Source organism: Phalacrocorax aristotelis, chromosome 2, assembly GCF_949628215.1.
Source record: "Phalacrocorax aristotelis chromosome 2, bGulAri2.1, whole genome shotgun sequence".
NCBI lineage: Eukaryota > Metazoa > Chordata > Aves > Suliformes > Phalacrocoracidae > Phalacrocorax > Phalacrocorax aristotelis.
Genome location: NC_134277.1, coordinates 52,484,730 through 52,501,031, shown reverse-complemented (window position 1 = coordinate 52,501,031; position 16,302 = coordinate 52,484,730). Strand labels below are relative to the sequence as shown.

General features: G+C 41.9%; 1 protein-coding gene across 1 annotated transcript; it reads right to left on the bottom strand.

Annotated features, from left to right (window-relative positions):
- Nucleotides 1-5,536: 5,536 nt before the first annotated feature.
- On the bottom strand, nucleotides 5,537-16,096 carry SFRP4 (secreted frizzled related protein 4). Its single transcript, XM_075083574.1, has 6 exons — nucleotides 15,613-16,096; nucleotides 15,389-15,469; nucleotides 15,231-15,296; nucleotides 12,420-12,618; nucleotides 9,247-9,310; nucleotides 5,537-6,750 (listed from the first exon to the last, which is right to left on the bottom strand). The coding sequence occupies exons 1-6, from the start codon at nucleotides 16,052-16,054 to the stop codon at nucleotides 6,562-6,564; spliced, it is 1,041 nt and encodes a 346-aa protein (XP_074939675.1). The 5' UTR covers nucleotides 16,055-16,096; the 3' UTR covers nucleotides 5,537-6,561.
- Between the last annotated feature and the right edge of the window lie 206 nt (nucleotides 16,097-16,302).

Here is a 16,302-nt window from a genome sequence, read left to right as displayed (position 1 = left end):
AGTCTTTCTCACACTTTATTGTTCCTATTGTATTTAATACAACTAGCTGTTTTAAAGAGCTTCCTGACAAATATTTCTGTTGTGATGGGGCATTTGTTATTATAGACTTTCTTCCAGCAGAAGTTGGACTGAGCATTCTCCTGGTGGCCCATTTTCACCTACAGCTGCTTTACTGCCATAAACTTGACTTGAGGCTAGCTAGCCTGTAGGAAGCTGTGATTAGTGCAGAATTTATATGGCACCTCGTGAGGTGAGTTCTGGGAAACATACTTCAGAATTGCTGTATGTTTTTGGCTTGTTTTTTTTCTTTCAAATACCCATTAAAACTGCTCTTCCGGGCATTACTTCAGCACTCTGTGTCTTTTGGGTGCTGGCACATTGTACTTTAAACCAAGCAGCAGTCTCAGAAAAGGCCTGAGTGGGACAATTTCAGATACATGATTCAGTTCTTTTCCCAAGATCCTTGCTAGAGTTAATGGCTTCTCTACCAACGGGGCAAATACAATATTGAAGGTTTAGATGGGATTATTTTTTGACAGGAGCAGAAATGCTGAAATGGCAAAACATGCCTTAAGAGTTCATTAATCCTCTAATGGAAGTTCATAACCAGCAGCAAATGTTTGATAGGTATCACACACAGATTTTGAATACTGTGGGTTATTTATTGCACTGATCCTAGAAACTTCAGTTAGCTGTATGGGTACACGAGCTCTGCCTGATTAAGTGTGCTATAATTTTTTATACTGAGTTATTCCTTGTTTAACCATCATTCTTCATCTTCCATTACATCACTCTCAAGCAATACAGCTTATTTTTCTGTTTGGTTTAACTGTTAGCTGTTGAAGGGCTGCATTTATTTGGGTTCATATATTCATGTGTGTCACTTATGACCCCTGCTTGGGGGATCGTAAGCGCTTGGTTAAATGATGCAGTAGATTACATAGAAATATTATGCATAGATCTATAACAGCTTTTCTTCCCATTGCATAAGTAGGAAAATCCAAATTGTAATGTGGGAACATTTAATTTATTAATGCTTATTTGCTTCTCCGAAATGTGTTCTTGACCTTACTGTCTTTTAGCAACTTTGGAGAGGAGGAATTTAAGAGGTACATTTCAAAACAATAAAAATAACTGTTTCAGTTAGCTGATGGAGAGATTCAGATTCATGAAGGTTGTGTATCTTTGAGTTACAGACTTCCGTAGAACTATCAAAATACATATTCAAAAACATGGCAATTGAAATACTGTCAATATTTTAACAGATTATTTTGTCTCTTTAAAAGTTTAACTCAAGACAGGTATTGTACATGTAACTTTGCCATCCACTCTTCTTCGAATTGCATATTACTGTGACATAAACATGGATGTAATGTTTAAGAGTTTGAGCACTTGTGGTGGGATCGGCAAACATTTGCACTTACAGAGTCAGGAGGAATGTGTTCCAACATAAACTCAGTTGAGTCTCACAGATTAAAATCTTCTTGGAATTAAATTTAGACAGCTCCTCTGCCTACAAATCTTACAGAAAGTGTGACTGTCCTTTTATCTCATATCTAAATGCCAGAGCAAAAGAGATTGTGACCTTCATGACCATATATTTAGAAAATATCTTGTGGTTTAGCGTAGAATTAGGTGGTGCAAGAAAATTCTTCCAACACTAACAAACGATAACATAATTATTCGTCTGATTTTTGTCCCAGCAGGAGAGAAACGGAACCACAGGGCATGTTTATTTGTAGAACAGAACACATATTTCCTTGTTTAGGAACTTTAATAAAATCATAATCTGACACTAAGACTATATTAAAGATCTGTTCCAGTTTAGAATGATAAACAAGCTGGTCCTAAATCTCCAAGCACTGTTTAAGAAGAATTAGTATGTCCGATTTTAGTGAGTATTTGTACTGAATTACTGCATAATAAAATAAGAGAAGTGGGGAATTAGCTTTTTTCCCCCGCCAAGAAGATGGAGTCAATCAGCTTGTGGTTGTGTACTGCTGCGCTGTTTTTCCTTTGCTCTGACTGCTGAATGAGCAACTCTGGCAGGTCAGACCTTGCAAGCATCTATTCACTTTATCCACAGCTCTTTGTGAGCAAATTATTAGCTTTCTGATTACCTTGTTCAGAGGATAAACACTGATGTGCTCTGAGTATCTATAAACTAAAGTCTTCACCATATTGTAACCAAAAGGAATCAAAATACTTAAGGTGTTGGTCTGTCTGGGGCATCTCTTGATCACTCTGATGCATCCATTAACCTTCTATCTGTAACATAGGCCGTCTGATATATTTAAGGTACTCTGGGTTTTGATCTTAGTGTCCTTACCTAGAGAAAAGGAGTGTGTTGTTCCTTCCAGATGCTTTCCGTTATGCTTATGCCACACTGGTTTATCCACAAGCCTTTTGGCAGCAACAGCAGGAGCCAGTCTGATATTAACAGATTACATGGAACCCCCAGAATGTACTGCATCTTGAAGAAGCAAGTTTGAAATCCTGTTTACCTTCCAATAAGGCTGATGTTCAATTTTGGAGGTGTTACAAGAAATATGGTGTCAGCAGCTGAAATGAAATGTAAGGCCTTGAATAGGTCTAATTAGAAGTAATGTACCTCTATAGAAAATAAATACTTATTTGTAGGTCCTTGCAAGTTATTATTTTTTACCATAAATGGAAACGTCATTTTGAATCTTTGTTGACCCATAGTGATGGATTTATGTTTATTTACAAAATTAACTGGAGCTGATGTGGTTTACCAGAAAAATCTGGTTGAGGACACATTTTCAGATGTGCATTTACATCCAACTACTAAGTGCAACCAAAAAGTGTGTGTCAGTTGTGCATAACTGGAGTAAATATTTTTTCAGGTTTCATTCACTTGGAATCTAGGTTAGAATGCTGGATAAAATAATTTAAGAGCTGTTGGAGTACTTTGGACTGGAAAAATCTTCTTTTTATTTGTACAGGAAGTATTTCTCAGTTATATGCAATGACTGAACAAAAGTAACAAAGCTGCAACACTGAGTTGAATTAAAGTGACCGGGTCATTCAGGTCCTGTTGGAGGGGTGTTTATGATGGTTTTTAAAATGTGGTTCATAAAAGAGTTCGGATTTTCATTTACAGTGAGCTTCTAAAACGGTGCCAATTATTCAGAATTAGAGTAAATATTTTTTCAGGTTTCATTCTTTTGGAACTGAGGTTAGAGCATTCAGTGAAAATATTCAATGGCACTTCTTACTAAACCGGGTACATCTGTGTGGGAGGTAGTAAGAAACGCACTAGAAACATCTGTTCAGTGTTCCAGGCAATTTTTATTTTATATGAAAAAAAATGCCAAGCCCCTCAGCTGTTAACACTGACAAAAAAACATTTGACGCTTCAAGTTTTGGCCTGTTATTTTTTTCAGCTCTAAGTAGGTACAGTAATTGCTTTCATCCATCAGCGGACTTTTTGCCCACTCTGCTAAACCAAGATTTCATGACTGGTGCTGGGGTGCGCTGGCACGGCAGTGACTACACCGGGCCATGGATGTGCATAAGCACAGGTGAGTCTGACTTTTTGCCACGTGCCAGGCAGCAGAACTGCTGAGGGGGCCACACAGGGATGCATGAGGATGCATTTGCCTGCTGGAACATCCCTTGCTGCTCCAACATCCGTTTCACGCCTTCGCAAGGGAAGGGCAGAGGGCTGGAGGGCAGGGATGTTCTGGTCCGCAATCAGCTGGCGTTTGATGTTGCAACGAGTTAAAAATTGTATGGGATTTTCAAAATTGAGTGAATTATGTTATTGTTGAATTGGGTTGAGCCATGGCTTCTTAAAAAGTAGAAGAAAATGGATTTGGGAAAACAAAAGGGGAGAGTAAGGGAAACCTTACGAATTCATTCCCCTGTCTGTACATCTGTTCTTTGTATTATGGTATCTCCTGCTCTTTGTTGTATTGCCTTTCCTTCTTCCATATTTTTACCATATCAGAATGGAAATTAGTCAGCATAAAGCATACATAAAAATGTCAAGGAGTTTGGAAACACCAGCATACTGGAATCCTCAGTCCAGTGACGGTAACTTACAGAAGGAATGGTGATAATTTTCTGTAGAAAATAATTTTTTCGTCTTTTTCTCTGCTTTCAAAAAATGAAAAAGGTTTGATTTTAACAGTTGTAAAATAATATGTAATGTTGCTATGAAGTCTAGCTAGCTGTTCCAAAGGTTTCATTCAACAAACACCACACTTCACCATGTTCACAATAAAACTTGTTAAGTGAAATATCACAACTTTGGTATTTGTTATTTCGACATTACATTGATAGGACTGTCATTCATTTTTAATAGCTAATCTTATACATATTTATTGGGGTACTTTAAATCAGGATCAATAGGTAATCAAAGCTTAAGAACTTGAGCCACACAGTAGATAAAACTATTTTAGAAGCTTTTCAAACGTACTGATCTTTTAGATCATGCTGACTCAAGTCATCATTTTCAAACTCACCTAATTTAGTCACCTGCAGTGAAATTCTGTCTCATTTGCTTTTGATTTCAGTTTTTCCATTTCATTGTACAGGATTAAGATTTCACCTATACTCTGTATTTAGGCACTGAAATTTGTGGTCTGTTTTTTTAGACATGTCAAACCCACTTAATTCCCACTAAAGTCAGTAGATACAGTATATGCTCAGCATTCCTGGCAGCTGGATTGAATTTTGGATCTAATTCTGCAGATGTTCCATGGAGATAAAGTTCTGCATCTGCCCCGAATTAGCAGGAAGGGCCAAATTCAAATGCTGACCTTTGCATATTTTAACCAACTGCTTAAAACTCAACCAATGATCATGTAGGGTTGTGGTTTTTTCCTCCTGAACTACCCTATACGCCATTCAATTTTTCTGTAACACCTCCGCCCCTTTGTTTTAAGCATTCTAACTTGGCATCTATGTCTTCAGCTTGTGTTAGCATATTACCAAGTATATTACTGCTGCTATCAAAATCACTCCAGCATATTCTGCCTTAAATTTCATGCATGCAAATTTCATTGGAATTCCTGTAATAATATAGATCAGTATATTGATACGACCAGTTGTATCTTTTATGTTATCCTATACAGAACTCTTTTTTTTTCTGATGTAGACTCTCTCTATTTTAGAAATGCTCATTTTGTTTTATAGATACCAGAAATACCAAGCCTAGTCATTAGTTTTGCTGCAGGAATTCTGGAAGATGCCTACCATGACCTCTTACAATGTTAATGAAGGTGATCTCCTTATGCGTTAACAGAAATCAGACTGTGCTAGTCATACTGCCTTATCCAGGCAGGAATAGCATAAATGCCATCTTGGAGTTATGCCAATTAAATTTATATCACCTTTGCTATTTCAATATCTTGCACAGCAAATGTTGCCCATAAAACTTAGTACATAAATAAAAGCATCTGCTTTGTCTGTGACCCCTTGCAGGGTAAATGCTACCTTCTGATCAGCAAAACTGCAGATAGCCAGTTGTTTTGAGAAGTTCAGGAATAGGGACAAGCCTTATTTATTTAGTTAGTTAGTTGTTTGTTTGTTTATTTGGTGTCAGAGAGAGATTTAGAAATATGGTGTCAAATGATAAAAAATTATCCAAATGAACACTGAGCCACATGAAGCCCTATCTTCTCTTCAATACTGTACAGTAGCTGTTTAGTTATGTTTAGAAGAATGCTTCTATTCCAGTTTTCATAACAAAGCTATATTACAGCAAACATAAGTGTTACTTCTGAGAATTCTATAGATATGTTTCATCTTAGTCTGTCCATTTAAAAAAACACTGATTTTTCAATTAGATGCTTAAATATATTTGAAATCATAACAACAGAAGCCAGCCTGAAGTACAATAAGAAAAATTAAATGTCTGCTTTCAATGCATTTTTGCTACACAAACCAACAACATCAAATACTAACACTGTAAGCATATTTCTGGCACACACATGAAAATAATCACATAATGCATACCCAGATTCGTATCGGTAAACTATGCTTCTGAATGCTTTGAACAAGGGCTGTGATTCCAAGGTGCCGATAGATTCAGCTCCAGCAGCTGCAGTGGTTGCTGCCCCAGATGTCTGCCAGAGGTTACCATCCCTCTGCTGCTCCTCAGCTGCCGTGGTTCTCAGCTCACCAGATTAATCCACAATTAACTCAACGACTAACTCGCCAACTACTAAAGAAGAGATGCCCCATGCAGCTCTCCAACCTCTGGCAGAGAAGCAGGGCAGGCAACTGGCATGAGGAGTTAAAACCTCTGGCAGCCCAGGCCAGATCTATCTAGAACTGCAAATCAGAGCCCCAAGGTAAATTTCAGTCAGCTCAAATATGCCTACGACATATTAGTGCAAACCTACACTCTATGGCTTGCAGTGGCTTGAAAGGAAAAGCAAACCTTTTAAAAGTAAAGTGCAGCAAAACTGTCTATGTAGAAACTGCCGTGAGTTTTTAAGTCGATGAGTTCTGGATTAATAAAACATACCGACCGAGCCAGATTGTGACCCTCAACGTGCAGGAAAGTCTTTCCTTTTGGAAATTTCACACTCATACTTTTTTAGGGTTGATTTCTTTTTGGCCATTTTTTATTTTAATGGCCTTTTTGGGACCACTGACCAGTGGGTTGGTGTTCTTGGTTGATGGCTTTGGGGCTCCACTCCGACCACTGCGTCCTGCATTCTGGTTCTTACTGCGGGCCGTTCGCAGCTTTTGTTCTTGCAGTCTCTGTTCCCACCTCTGTGGAAATGCAGATGACAAAAAGGCTGAGTTAGGGAAGGACACAGTCATAAATAACTATGCCTTAATCAAAGCTATCCTGAACCACTGATACTAGTCGTGCTTTTAACAATTTTGTGCTCTATCCTGCCAGGCCACTGATGCCAGTATCTTATGGCTGTCTGCAGGGGGATCGTGCCCTGTGCTCTTGGGTGGGGGAATTTCCATGATACCAGTCAATGAAAATGACAACTGCACATTTCGTGTGCTTGCTGCATTTGAGTGCACATCTCACGCCTTTTCAGAAATCCAGGGGAGCTGGCACCATGCCATCAAAGACAGGATCTGCACACCAGGACTCCTTTGCAAACCCCTTCTTCGCTATCTTACTGAATGTGCTACTTGACTGCAGAAAGCAGATTATCCTTTCACAATGTATATTTAAACACACAGCTACAAGGGAAAGTGGTATTTACTTTCTGATTCTGCTTTTCCATGGGGTGGGGAGGGCTGGGCATGAAAGAGCTTATGTTATGGGCAGACAACAGAGATGACCACTGAAATCAGTGTTCAGAGTTGCGATGGGATGGATGAGACTAATGCACCTGCAGCTTTATTCAGCAGCATCCCTGAGAAATTTTGAAAAGCAGTTAGATCAAAGAGCCCACCAAAGAGAACAGCTGTTGGATTTCCAAGCCCAAAAGTGCAGTGGCTGGAAAAGAGTTTTTTACAGTGAGGTTAAGTGGTGAGGTGGTCCAAAATATGGAGAGATCCACAACGCTGCTGCAGAGACTGCAGTCCCTCACCTCTAGGAACAGAAATACTTATTTTAAGGGAAGTGAGGTAGATAGTAGAACCTGGAAAGGGTCTCATCTCTCCCCTCTATTAATGAACTTTCTCTTCTGAAACTCCCAAAGGCAGAGGCTTTGCCCAGTTATCAGAGCAAAAGATGTGCTCTCCAGCTTTCCTATTTAGGATCTCTGCACTGACCCTGTTGCAACACAGACTTTTGTCCTGGCTAGAGAAGAGACCAGCCATGCTGTGGTTACATTAACAGCTGTCTTCTGTGGTCCACAGACAGCTCAAAACAATCATTTTAAGTGGTAACTCAAGATAAAAGTTGGATGCAAGTCTTCAGAGATGAATGATGCGCATTAAAATAAAGCCACTGCAATACCTAGAGCTCCATACTGGCTATCTTTGTGTAGTCAGTGTCTTTATATGCATCATTATAAAACAAAAACTATCAGCAGGTATTTAGGTGCATCCCACTCAAGCATGTTTAAACGAGGATTTAAGTTATGAAACTATTCATATCAGAGGGAATGACACGTGTATTGAGAAGCATTTTGTTTGGCAGTCATGTATCTGTTTGACAGTCTGGAAATGAATGTCCAAACAGGTTTCAAGACACAATTAGAAATGACAAAACACACTGTGTGCCAGTAACAGACCATTAAGTTGACGGCTAAGGGATTTCAAGAGTCCGAGTCATATGTCAGTATTCCCCTAAATGCCACATGGTATTATTTGCAATTGCAATGTATTTATTTTTTAAAGATTTAAAGCATGTTTTCTGTTTCACACATAGGTTTTATATGAGTAAGTGAGAAGAAAAGGGAATGATAAAAGCATCAAATACAATTTCCTACAAGAAGTTGGTCTGTAATCTAAAGGCTTCTACTGATGGATACATACATCTTTTTTCCTCATCTCTATCAATTGCCAATCAGCTCATAATTAAAATAAATATACATATATGTACTTAATGTTCTGAAACCTTTTCTGAATTCCAGAAATAACTTTCTTCTATCTCTAAAAGTGTGAGGAAGAGTCAAACATTGTCTTGATCCACACTTTCTTTCCATTTTGAAGAGGAGTTTACAAGCACGGAGTGATAGCAAGTGCTATCCTGAAGCCCCAGAAAGCAGGGCCATCTGCTGCTCCTGCCTCTCAGGTCTCTATACTATAGACTCTTCCTTCCAATGTCCCCTGAAACCAGCGAGGGGATGCCAAATACTTTCAGGGGGCCTTTAGTGGGAAGTAGCTGGTGAGAAGTCTGTATCTCTGGCCTGCAATCTTTAACGCAATGAAGCGGATTTATCCAGTGCAGTGGATTTTAACTTCCTTTCTTACCTAATGTGGACTACATACTCATCTGCATTTCACCTATCTGACAGTTACGTGCCTTAGCAGTGACATGAAAGAAATTCCTCGAGTCGTTACTGTAATAAGCCAGAGTTCACACAAAGATCATCCCACCATCCTATTCAGGGCAAGTTTGCAGATAACATAGAAATAAAATTTTAGAGGTCCTAAAACACAAGGCTAAAATTTCAAATGTTCACTTATATTTATATGTAATTATGAGGTATGAAAATGTTGAAGTGAAAATAATAATACCCAGAGGTGTTACAGATATCTGAAAGTCAAACAAAGTATTCAATGCTGAAGTAGAACAAAGGTGTTTAATTTTTTGTCAAGATCATCAGCATTCTTTTCTTTAGTGGTATTTACCTTAAATCTTTTGTTTAGTTGATCCTTCCATTTTTCAACTAGACATCCATCAAGAAGCATCAACCTGAAAATTAAGAAATAAATAGAAGTTATAGGTATTCTGATTTTGATTCCTGAGGTGTCATTCCAGATGATTTAACACAGACTGAGGTTGAAATGAACCAGCAGGTTCTGGTACCGGCCGTTTCTCTGTATGGGATGATAGGCAGAAAAATACTTTTCTCCATCCCTAAATGCTTTCTGATGGATTTCTAAATGCTTGTACAGATCCATCTGTACATTCTAAACTGTAAAAACAGAAAATAGTTTTCAAAAGAAATCAGATTTTACAGCCAAAACCGCAGCACATGGCCAGTATTGAGAAAACATTTAGAGCCTTTTGTCCTCACCTGCAGCTGTTCTTTCTTGATCACTCTTAACAAGAAGTGATGGGTTGGATAACATCCCATGAAACTGTTTAAATGTGTATGTGCATATATTTTTACTTATGCCCTCTAGATGTTTGTGTGTGTGTTTGTGTGCAGAAGAGTAGTTTAAACTAATGTATTTTACTTCTGAACTAAAAAAAAAAAAGCTTGTTCACATGCACCAGTTAACACAGCTCAGCTGACAAATCGTAACACAACATCTGATCACTTACAATAGTCTCCATTTCTACCTATAAATATACCTATAAATACCTGAGGATGGTATTATCTATGTCCTACGTGTAACTACTTAATGAGAGCATTAAAATCTTTAAAATTAATTTGGAAGATATATAAGCAGTGACACTTGCCCACCAATGAAATCTGACTAGCTCCCAAATAAATAAATAAATAAAACTAACTATTAAATGTATATGCCTTAAACAGCTTCTAAAATAGTTTATTCTAAAGCAGTCTGATGTCAAACCTTCTAAGTCCCAACCTAGAAACTATTTTATAGCACAAGGATGCTGGAATTTTTGTATGTCCTCTACTGCTAACTATTTAACTATTTAAACTTTTTTTTCTTCTTCCCTTTTCATTCCCTTTTTTTTTTTTTTTTTTTGAGATACTGGGCCTTAGTATGCCCTAATATCATTTCCCTAATTCTGGAAGTTTTACTTAGGCATCAGTGTGGGCTGGAGACATCAAAACAACATTATAAATGCTCACAATTTCATACAGCACTTTGCTGGAGGGTGAGGTTTACACAGCATAGCAGTGCCCGAACTCCAGTTTCTGTGAACAGAGCTGCTGCTCATACCGCTTCAAAAAGAGTACAGAATGCTGCCACTTGCAGCTGTTAGCCACTGTGTATCCACTTTGCCCAAACATGCAAGTACTACAGCGAGTACAAGCCCTGGAGAATCAAGACCAACGTGATACACATCTCCTTTTCCTTCCGAGGGAAGATTAGAGAATTGACGCTAAGGCAATATCATGATGAAAGAAACCATAACACGGTGTACATCTGGTCCAGCTTCTGTTCAGGACAAATTATTGAGCGAGACCCTAACGCTACTGACAGGCAATGGGTGTTTTGCCATTGGCTTCAGTGGAGATACAGCTTCCGCCCATTTTGCTTCTGGCATTTTAAAAAGCTACTGTAATTCAAAACCTTCTGTTCGCATGCCACTGAGTTCAACAGGAAACACATATAATAGTTTATGTTTCTTTTTCAAATCCGCTTTAGTACACTATATGAAATTAAAAACCTCAGTGACCTTTAAAAACCATCACAAAATATTTAGTGAATGGTGTGTTTTTCCATAGTAATGGAGAAGCAGATTGTGATCTTTCACTTTTGAAATCTCCTCTCCCTGACAGCCTCCTGAGGGTCCTCTCCAACAAAGCTCTGCGGCTCAGAGCTCCTTGATAGCAATCTCGGTCATGGTCCTTCTACATGACTCAGGGCACGTATCCCTAAAATGGCTAATACAAGTAAAGGGCTCTAAATCAATCTTTGTGAGATACTTCCAGACCTGGAGGTGCAACATGCTGTGTAATAGTAAAATACCGTGACTGCTAGCTCATAAAAAAAAAGTTAAGGCAATAAGGTATCAGATGGCAACTTTAAGAAACACCTTATAACTTTAAGCAACTTTAAGAAGCACATACTTAAAGTATCAAGATAAAACTCACTGAAAATATGGATGTGGCCCACCAAGATCTGCACGTAGGTGTTCCATGGTCCGTACAAGCACGCACGTTCAATTAACACTCACTTCACTGTATGCAAAATCAGCCCTCGTATTTTACAAACAGCCTTACCTCTGACCCACAGCACCGAGCCACACGTATCTACCATGCCGCAACCTGTCCTGTCCACATCTGTTGCTACTGGTACACTTGGGGTGCTAACGGGGATGGGATGTCCCCTTCTGCCCCAAGGACCCAGAGAGAAAAGAGATCTGTGATTCATCACTCCCTCCCCTCCAGACCAGTGTGCTGGATTTCCTTCCATGCCTGGGGCTAGGCTGACTGCCAGATGAAAGGTCTGGTAAAGTTAGTTTTGTTTTGTCTTTTAATCATGCAGCAGGACTGGCAAGCTGCTCTGAGAGTATTTACTTTTCATCTGCCATCCGGGAGCCGGAGCTCCAATGGCTGCAGCTTTGGCTGGTCTCGGTACAGCTGTGGGATGAGAAACATCTCGCTGATGGCACCAGCCCAAAGTATGGATACGCTGGCGGAGAGGGCCTGGCTCTGTCTCCAGCAGCTCTGCGGACAGATGTGCATCATCTCCCGTCCCCTGCCCTGGGGATGGTGAGGCAGAACTATGCCTTCCCCGTGGTACGGCCGACACAGACCACCACCTACAGACACCGTTGGGCTTGTAGCACATGAAGCAGCCCATACCTCTGAAAAATACTATGGAAAGCGGCCCTGGAAAAACACTCCCAAACAGCTGAAGATGCCTGAACAGCTGCACGACGCATTAAGCAACATGCTGTCAGCACCTAATGCCACCAGGGTTTACGCTGCATGTGTGAGCCAGGTTTTGTGACCACCGCACTGTGGCTCAGAGCTGAGGCTGATCAAGTGGAAAAAGTTAACTGCCAAGGTAATTAAAACATGTATGTGTGAGTTATCCTAAGAAAAACTATCAGCAAAACGCGCTCGTGATGAGGAAGGGAGCTTTGCTGGCCCTCCTTCCCATCTATCACAGCTAGCTCTAACACTTTTCTCTACCACATCGCCAGTGCTCACCTTGAGCGCCATTCATAGCACATGATGAGAACATCCTGCTTCGGCTGAAGAGGTGGACACTGGCAGGAGGAATTTGTAAGAAGAGGCACTTGAGACAGAGGAATTGCTGTCGAAGACTTGAGTATGTCTTTGACTTCAACCACAGTCGTTATCTCGTTGCAGTTCCCTCTTTCTACGCTTTTTACTTTAGCGTGGATGACTGCAAATCGAAAAGTAGAGGCGTGAGAACGATGAAATTTAAACACATCTCAAAATTAAATAAAAGGTATTAAATTGAAAGCTGTTGTTTCGGCTGTGAAACTAGAACTACTCCTTCACGTGTGGGCACCTAGAGCGGCTTAGAGTAACAGAGGCCTGATCCCAATTTGGTTTTCAGTAGGACTGTTGACAACCGCAAAATTAAACATGTGCTTAAACCTTTGCCAGATCAGACCAAGTGATCTCGCCTGGAATCACACACGCAAACAGCTCCTTTGACTCAGACTTAAACAACACCTCGCATAAATCGGACCTGTTCTATAGCTACACCTGGCTATTTCCAATTAAACAATGAATAATTTACCTCACAGTCAGTTAGCGTGAACTCAGTCTTTTCAATAATAACATAATTTCCCTTAGGTTGCATCCGGGAACTAAAGACTTCTTAAGAAAGAAAGGAAGGTTTTCAACATGTAGTAAAAAACTAAGAGGCTTAGGATTGTGATTTACTCTGTCTGTATTTTTTTTTCATCTTTTGCCTTTGGATTATCCGTCAATAGTAAGATCCTCATATAAAATGGACTCTGAAACAAGTTCTTCTGACTCTGAATACATAGACATTCATATTTTTACCTTTTATTGAGGAAAACTGCATGTCTGCATGGATGCAAGAAGGTGAAACTGTGTAGATTGCTCTGAGGATGATCCCTGGCTAACCTTGTACCTGCAAACCCTGGCAGTACCTGGACCACTGCAGCATTTCACCCCTTCTCTCTTGTGAGAGAATCAGAGAGCTGAAGCGCAATTTTTACATGAAGGATTTTGTCTCTAGGAAATACTGAAATAGGAAGGGGTTCTATTATCTCAAAATTCTTCAGTGATAGAAGCATGAGAAGCGTATGTACTACAGGGTGATCAGCCTGCATCGATGCTGCCCTTGGCAGCCACCAGGTCAAAAGCCTTCGAATGGATCTCCTAATGTTTGGAATAAACTTCATATGTAGAAAACAGGAGATGAGCAGTTTCATGTGGTAGCTTTATCAGGACATGTGTAACAGCCACAAAGCACATGAGGGATTTCAGTTTTGGAGACTCACAATCCATTTTCAAATCTGATTGAAATCAAGTTCTGATCAGCTATAAGTACAGTTTGGCTCTATATATTATTTTAACAGATTTCAGAAAAAAATTGAATTTTATTTGCAACTTGTTCCGCTTGACTTGTCTCTCAATTCATTTTCCATATGTGCATTCCTATTCATTTCAGCGGAGGCTAAATAAAAACCCACCTCTCAGAAACAAAATCTTGATTTCACAAATTCAACTGAATTACATTTCGGACGCCAACCTACAACTTTTATTCAAGCAACACTCCCACCGAAGTCACCGGAATCAGAATGTGTATGGCTAACACCTGTATTTCATTTCAGAACAGTAATATTATATTACTGATTATATACCGATTATTTATATTTCAGACAACTGTGGAAGTTCGTTGTCCCACCTGGACATATCACTATGTTGTACTGAGATGGATTAAGGAATTATATAAAAAGAATATATGACATAAAGGCACCAAAATGCCACGACAAAAAAAGTGTATAGATGTTCAGCTCGATTATTCCCACCAAACTGGGGGTTGAATTTTGTTTCCTTATACTAACAAAGAAGCAAAAAACTACAAACTTACTTTCATTTCATATCAGACAAATAGGAATCAAATGGATACAATAACCCTATTGTGTAAGAACTGAATAAATCCCTTGAAGAAACAACTGTCACCTGAGAAAAAGCCTATAAAGTGCAAAAGCCCATGACACTGCCCGTTAAATTCATAGTTAATAGGGGTTTTCTATTGACATTACAGACATTTAATCTGATATTTTTCTAAGCTTAGAGTTATTCCTTACTCCCAGCATCCGAAAACCCGGGGAGGGGGGAGCCAAGGGGCAAGACGGGTCAATATTTACTTGTATCGCCAATATGTCATGCAACATACGATAAAACTACCGGCCAACTCCAGTTGGATGGTGCAAATTGTCACTGAATTCAATTAATCTCCGACAATTCTGCACCAGATGAAACTCTGGCTAGTAAGTAATAGAATAGAATGAATTTCTAAGCAACAACTTTTTATCTCGCTTCAGCTTTGTTCACATTTACAAGTTCTATTTAGGCGATAAACCTCTGTTTATTCCATCTGCTGGATGAAGACAGGAGCTGACCAAGCAGCGCATGGTCACGCTCACATGCGACCTAACTGCACTTAGAAGAGTGACCTTTCCACACACCCCTTCTGCAGAGCGACCCGCTGATGCCGGTGCACATCACCGACGTTTCGCTGCTTTTATCAGAAACACTCCACCGTCTGCGCAATGACTACTGCTGCCTGCGCAGGGTGGTGCCTGCGAGTGGTGGGTTTTGGAAGAAGACGGTTAGGCGTCCTCGGGCAAAAACGCACTTGGGAAGCTGCGGCGGAGCCCTGTCCTCACACCGCACTTGCCGGATGGGGCCTGGTGTGGGTGCAGCACCCACACGGAGCTGCCTAACTCACGGGGGGCACAGAGAGGGGTGGGACAGGCAAAACGAAGCATTTTCACCCCATGCACTTACTGTAGCTGTAGTTCTTGGCCAGGTAGGTTGACAGCGTAGGCTTTGTCTTTTTGCACCTGCATCGCTCTTCGAAGGAAGAGAAGGGGAAACGGTTGAGGGGTGTCAGAGGGGGCCTGGCTCCGGGGAAGGGGAGGTGGGAGGGTGGGGGCGAGGCTCACCCTGGCCGCGGCTCTTGCAGTCGGGCTCCGGGAGTCTCTCTGGCACCAGCACGCCCTGTGTGAAGTCCGTCCACTTCACATCTGCAAACAGAGGCGCGGCGGGGAAGGAAAGCTGTTGGGGAGAGCGTCCCGGAGCAGGGGGGTGGGGGTCCCGCAGCCCCCCGCCCGGGGCGCCCCGCGGGGGTAGCGGGGGTCCGCCCTACCGCCGCCCCCGCCGCGCTCACCCTCCGGCAGGTCGGTGACGATGGCCTCGGGGGAGATGCAGACGCCGCGGTCGTAGACGGGGAGGTCGTCGCAGGCGAGGCTCTCGGGCCAGCTGTGGTTGTAGCGGCGCATGATGGGCTCGCAGCCGTCGCGGGCGCGCTGGCAGACGGAGCGGCAGGGCTTGATGGGGTCGTAGAGGAACTCCAGGGTGCAGATGGGGGCGTACATGGCGCAGAGGAAGAAGGGGAGGACCGGGCTGCAGCCGGTGCCCACCAGCTCCTCGTACTGCTCGATGGCGAGGACGGCGTTTTCCTGGGTGCTGTGGTGGAGGTGGTTGGGCATGCGGGTGATGTTCCAGGGCATGGGGCGGCACATGGGGATGCGCACCGCCTCGCACGGCGCGCCCTGCGCCCGCGGGCTCACCCGCAGCCACAGGGACACCGCCACCAAGGCGCGCAGCATCCTCCTCCTCCACCTCCTCCTCCTCCTTCTCCTCCTCCTCCTTCTTCTTCTCCTTCTCCTCCTCCTCCTGCTTCTTCTCGTCCGCCGCCGCCCGCCGCCGCCCCGCAGTCAAGTCGCGGGAGCCGCCGCGCCGACAGCCATGGACATCGCGGGACCGCATTTATACCGGTGGCACGAGTGACGTGGGGCCGATCGCGCTCCCTTGGCAGCACCGCTCCGCCGGGGGGGGGGGGGGAGTGGGGAGGGGG